This window comes from Cucumis sativus, chromosome 1 (assembly GCF_000004075.3).
Source record: "Cucumis sativus cultivar 9930 chromosome 1, Cucumber_9930_V3, whole genome shotgun sequence".
Classification (NCBI taxonomy): Eukaryota; Viridiplantae; Streptophyta; class Magnoliopsida; order Cucurbitales; family Cucurbitaceae; genus Cucumis; species Cucumis sativus.
The window spans coordinates 31764424-31770156 of NC_026655.2; the positions used below are offsets into that span (position 1 = coordinate 31764424).

At 33.8% G+C, this 5733-nt stretch overlaps 1 protein-coding gene across 1 annotated transcript; it reads left to right on the forward strand.

The window, feature by feature from the left end:
* Positions 1-1005: 1005 nt before the first annotated feature.
* Positions 1006-4521, forward strand: LOC101214740 (ubiquinol oxidase 4, chloroplastic/chromoplastic). The gene is made up of 9 exons (XM_004145378.3): positions 1006-1278; positions 1506-1701; positions 1794-1887; positions 2462-2577; positions 2803-2911; positions 3104-3172; positions 3269-3340; positions 3420-3467; positions 3999-4521. Exons 1-9 carry the CDS (start codon positions 1145-1147, stop codon positions 4226-4228), a joined length of 1068 nt encoding a protein of 355 aa, XP_004145426.1. The 5' UTR covers positions 1006-1144; the 3' UTR covers positions 4229-4521.
* The last annotated feature ends 1212 nt before the right edge of the window (positions 4522-5733 follow it).

Sequence of the window (5733 nt, forward strand, 5' to 3'; positions counted from 1 at the left end):
GTGAATAAACGAGCTTAAAAAAACTTTTCATAACTTTTTTGTGTAGTTGGTTCCATTTTTCCATTGCAAAATTTGCATATTGTATTTTGTGGTTAGTCCTTTGAAAAAATTTCTTAGGCGTAGCCCAAATTTGTATGAGAAGATAAAGAGGAGCACTAATTCGATAGATGTGGAAGACATTTGGGTGAAGGATGCGACTATATTAAAGTACATGATAGGGAAGCTGCCAGACTACAACAAAGGCTTGGATAGATGTTGACTAAATCTACATGTCGTACAACATTAGGAACTGTCATTAGATTTTGATCATGTTGGACATGGTTGAGGGATGTATCATGATATGTGATCCATTCAACAAACTGTCAAGAGAGTTCTCTTTGTTCCAAATAGAAAAACCCAACGCTCTTTTCTTCTATATACATCACATGAAAATACTTGTTATTAAATATTTTCTTAAATTCTTCCCAATTCACCATTTCTCTCCTACTTTCCTCTAAGATCCACCGGTCTTCAGCTTCCCAACATTGCATAACGCAGAAACACTTCTCCAATGTCCTCAACCATTTTTTAGCTTCTTCTGGTTTAGTTGTTCCACTAAACTCAGTGGCTCTTGATTGTTTTGGTAAAGTACAAATGGGAGAGAACGAAACAGTTGAAAAGTAGTTATTGGTAGTTGTTATGAAAGTTGTTGAGTAAGCCAAATTGTATTTTAAATTTTATTATGATAGTATTTTGGAAAGTGAGAACATTTTTGTCAAATTATTTTTCTCTTAGAAACCTTACATGTGAACGAAACTCGGGCTATTCAAAGTATATAACAATGTCGAGAACGATTATGACTAAAGGGACCGAGAAGAAACAATGTAAGGATTTTGAAAATGAGCGTGGTGCTTTCAAATCCGAAAGCATTGCTACTTTGGACCATTTTTCAAAAACTTAACTGTGTTATTCCTTACCATTTCCGTATTTGCAAAATATTTAAGACAAATATCTAACGCACAAAATTATAAAACTTGATGGAGGTTGACAAACAAGGGAAATGGCCTCGGGAAAGTGCCAACTGCCGGCTAACAATTCTTCTCCCCCATTTTCTCTTCTACAATTCCAGCCTTGATTTCCAAATCCTCTCCCTCACTCCGAACCTATGTCAATCGCTCTCTCTTCTTCCTCTTCGCCACTTTTTGCTTTCTCCTCCGTCGAATTGAAGCCAATCAACACCAAGAATCTTGCCTCCTTCAGAATACCCACTTCCTTCTCTGCACGCCCTTTAATTTCCAGGTAACGCCTACACGGATTTTATCAGCTTCATTGATTGCCATATCTTGCTTTTCTATGAAATGTTTCTTAGTGAGCTGAGAAGGGTTTTCCCAGGATTCAGTTTTGGGGTTGATTTCGGAATAATTTCCAAGCTCAATTTCGTTTTCTTTCTTTGAAAAATTGTCGTGAGAATGATTGGTTTTGTCATTTTTATCATTTTCTCCCATCAATTGGGTCTGTTGATGTAGAAAATCATGTCGGGTTATGGCAACTGTTCTAAAGGAAGATGAGGAAAAAGTGGTTTTGGAGGAATCATTCCCTCCCAAGGCTTCTCCTATTCAAGACGGGGAAGGAGGAAGTGGCCAAGGACCAGAAAGTTCATCATCTAATGGCTTTGATAAATGGATCGTTAAGCTTGAACAATCTGTTAATGTTCTTCTCACGGTAAACTCAGTCCACTGTTCTTTGCTTGTGCATAATTGGTCCTGCAATGCTTGAGATGTTGAATCGTGACTCCTCCTTATTAATGTTTCTAGGATTCGGTAATCAAAATTCTTGATGCATTTTACCACGATAGACACTACGCAAGGTTCTTTGTGTTGGAAACTATTGCAAGGGTTCCCTATTTTGGTGAGCTTTTAATTGCTTCATGCCTACCACTTTGTTAACACATTCTTGTTGATTTCTTCCTTGAAACAGAGATGTTTCGTTTGGTATCTTACCCATCTAGATTCTGCTTTTCTGATTTCAGATTCAGTTAATCAAATGAATTTAGTGAACATCCATCCATTTGACAGATTTGTTTTTTAAAATTTCTTTTGGATTTGAGATCCTAGACATTCTCGAAAACAGTGGAAACATAAAATGTAACTTTGATTTTCATCGAATCCCTTGTTTTCAAATTTTTGTTTTTAGATCATTAACCAAAAATTACTCCCTTCTCAATAATGGTAGTCTGTTATCTGAATGCAGTGTGGTGAGCTGCAAAAACAATTTTATGTCACCTAATGAAGAACATTCTCATTCGCACAAAAATGGGCTCTTTAATAAATATGCAGATTGGTGATCAATTTAAAATAATTGGTTCTGCTACTATTTTAATTTTGGAAGCCAGATTCTACAGCTTCTGTGGGTGTTTATTTGAGGATGAGTACTGTAGTGTCCAGTTTGCAGTTGTTTCTAATATCTCCCTTTTAAATTGCAGCGTTTGTGTCAGTTCTGCATATGTACGAAAGTTTTGGTTGGTGGAGAAGAGCTGATTATCTGAAAGTTCATTTTGCTGAGAGCTGGAATGAGATGCATCACTTGCTGATCATGGAGGTACTAATTATCTTGCACTATTCACCCTGGTTAGAGTTGGAAGTATTCTCTTTTCTGTTTGCTTGTATGTTGAAGGACTGTATTGGTAATGGATGAAGGCTCTGTAGGACTTGTCTTTCCTACACGATTTTCCTTTTCAACTATCTTGTGGACTGTTTTATTTTGTGAACCCATTTAGACATTAAATTATTGAATAAATTAACTCATTTTCTGACTTGAGTGCAGGAACTGGGGGGCAACGATTGGTGGTTTGACCGTTTTCTTGCTCAACATATTGCTGTTGCTTATTACTTCATGACAGTATTTATGTACATGATTAGCCCAAGAATGGCATGTAAGTATTGTTAGAGCTGATAGATAAAACTGCTTATATACTCTTCTTGCATCCTCTTGTAGGCTTGTTCAGTTCACTCTTTTAACTTTAAAAAGTTACCATGAAAACAGAGAATTGGCTTTTACCTTCGATGTGCTTTTAACTTCTTCAAGTGTTTTTGTATTAAACTTCTAATGGTATATTTCTCTGCAGATCACTTTTCTGAATGTGTTGAAAGCCATGCATTTTCAACTTATGATAAATTTTTAAAGGCCGAAGGAGGTATGTTGGTTGTGATCTCGACTTTTTTCTAGTTAACAGTACGTTTCTAGTGGGAATATAGTTCTGATGTGTTCCATTCCTCTTGTTTATCTATAGAGGAGTTAAAAAAACAGCCTGCTCCTGAGGTTGCCGTGAAGTATTACACTGAAGGAGATTTGTACTTATTTGGTAAGTTCTATCTTTCTTACCACATGCACAGTTCTTTTGTTCAAAGTCAAACTGATACTAACAAATTGCTTTCATTTAGATGAATTTCAAACTTCGAGAGCTCCCAAATCACGAAGACCGAAAATAGGTAAAATTTGAAATCTGATTTAGTTACTCTACTTCATAGTGCAAATGTCAGATATAGTGCAGTACAGCCATGAAAGCATGACTTAAACAAGAAATTGTTCTTTTCCCCTAAAAAGGGTTCACTAAAATAGGAGAAGAGTAGAGGCACAAATCATGTCTATGCGGTTCTATTTCTTTTCTTTTCTTTTCTTTTCTTTTCTATTGAAGTTTAAGTTCCTTCAGCTTTTCTTTTCTTTTCTTTTCTATTGAAGTTTAAGTTCCTTCCGTTTACTAAAAGAGCCCTCAAATCACTGGATGATAATATAATACGTTATGGTGGATGTTGGTGGTAGATGGTTCTATTGTGTACGTGTTTTCTGTGTTTGAAAGTTTGCTCTGACCAAATATTAATCTGAGGTTATGTTTGGGAGTAATTTTGAAATGATTAAAGAACTTTTGACATTTTTAAGATCACTAAGAAAACATATCTTAAATCTTTGATAATTATTTCAACATTTGATTTGATTTGCCTTTCTTATTCTTGTTATTCTAGAAAGCTTGTACGACGTTTTCATGAACATCAGAGATGACGAAGCTGAGCATTGTAAGACGATGAGAGCCTGTCAATCACATGGGAATCTCCGGTCGCCACATTCTTATTCAGAGAGCTGTCCTGAAGAAGATGAGCCACTCTGCAACTTAGCTGAAGCAGATTGTGAAGGCATTGTAGACTGTATAAAGAAATCCATTACTTCTTCCCCACCTGTAAAGCAAAAGCTATGATATATACACATAGAAAAAAAAAGTAAGTTCACTTAGATTCACACATAGCAAATATCTCTGTCACATTCATACAGGAGGAAAAAATCTAAGGTCCACACATCGATCATTTTATGATATTATTAAAGGTGACGTTGCGCCTATCTTTGTAATAAAGTGGTTATAGCGATCATAGAGTTTCAAATTTCTTATGCCATGCAATTGCCCATGAAAAATGTCTACTCTAGTTCACTAATGAACTCGTAAAGGTTGTTTGAGACTTTAAGTTGGTTATTATGGTCGGTGATTGAGATGTATACTATTTTAGTTTGAGTTATGTTTAAGTGGTAGATTAATTAAGGGCTTTTCGTATGTCTTGTTAAACAAGTTTAAAAAATTAGACTAAAAAAAGTTCAACCTATGTGATACATCTAGTATACTTTGATACACCACTGATACGTATTTGATACACTATTATACACTTGATACACTAATGATATACACTTGATATTCATACCTTTAATATATACCTGACACACTTGATACATATAAGATACACATGTGATACACTTGATATACATTTGATACACATTTGATACACACTTGAAATATCAAATATTTGAATTTATTATAAAGGATTTTGAACTTTTGTTAGATGATTGGAAAGGAAAAATATATATTTGTTGTAAAAGTATAAGCCATAAATAAACACTACTAGAATCAAACTACATTAATCTACACTTCAAACACAAACTACTGTAATAACATTCGACTATAATAACTTATATCTTGCCTCAAACATACTTTGTTTTTTAGCTCTAAAGTTGATAAAGATCAATTTATTTACAAAAATGTCACATTTTTTATTGACACAAATATTATTAGACATATTTACTTAATTGTCATTAAATTAAAAATCTTTAATATTTTTCATTTTTGATATATATGTATATATATTTGGGTATTAGGTATATCAAGTGTATATTAAATATATCGGATGAATTAGGTATATCAAGTGTATATTGGAAGTATCGTGTATCACTTGAGTTTGACTTTTATTTTTTTTTTTGTCATATTTGTAAAATGAAAAAAGTGTAGGACAAGCTAGCAAATCTCTATAACTCAAGGGGCACCAACTAGAATATCCCTTATTTTAATTCAAATTTAGGTTTTGTTATGGCAAGTAGTGATATTTTAATTATCATATTTTGTCAATCACATAAAGTAACCAAACTTGTGTTTTGATTTGTGATTTTTTTCTAAAACCTCTTTAAAATAAAAGCATACATTTTTTTTTTCAAAAGCATTTTTAGGTAAAACATTGTTTGATTTGTTATATACTAATTTTTTGTATTAATTTTAGACTACACAAAAAAATTGTTCGTGGAGGTGATGGTCAAAGTTAGCCAAGATTATCGAGGATAATAACTAGAGGTGTCCAACAACGGTCAATTGAAAACGATTGTTGGAAGTTAGTCGTCGTTGGTTGCATTAAACAATCACCAGAGACGGCACTCGCTGGAAAATGA

Excerpts from the sequence above, each read along its gene's own strand:
- LOC101214740 (XM_004145378.3), top strand. The coding sequence starts at position 1,145 with ATGTCAATCGCTCTCTCTTCTTCCTCTTCGCCACTTTTTGCTTTCTCC. Across the intron at positions 1,279-1,505 it reads GCACGCCCTTTAATTTCCAG|AAAATCATGTCGGGTTATGG; the intron begins GTAACGCCTACA and ends CTGTTGATGTAG. Across the intron at positions 3,341-3,419 it reads AGGAGATTTGTACTTATTTG|ATGAATTTCAAACTTCGAGA; the intron begins GTAAGTTCTATC and ends GCTTTCATTTAG.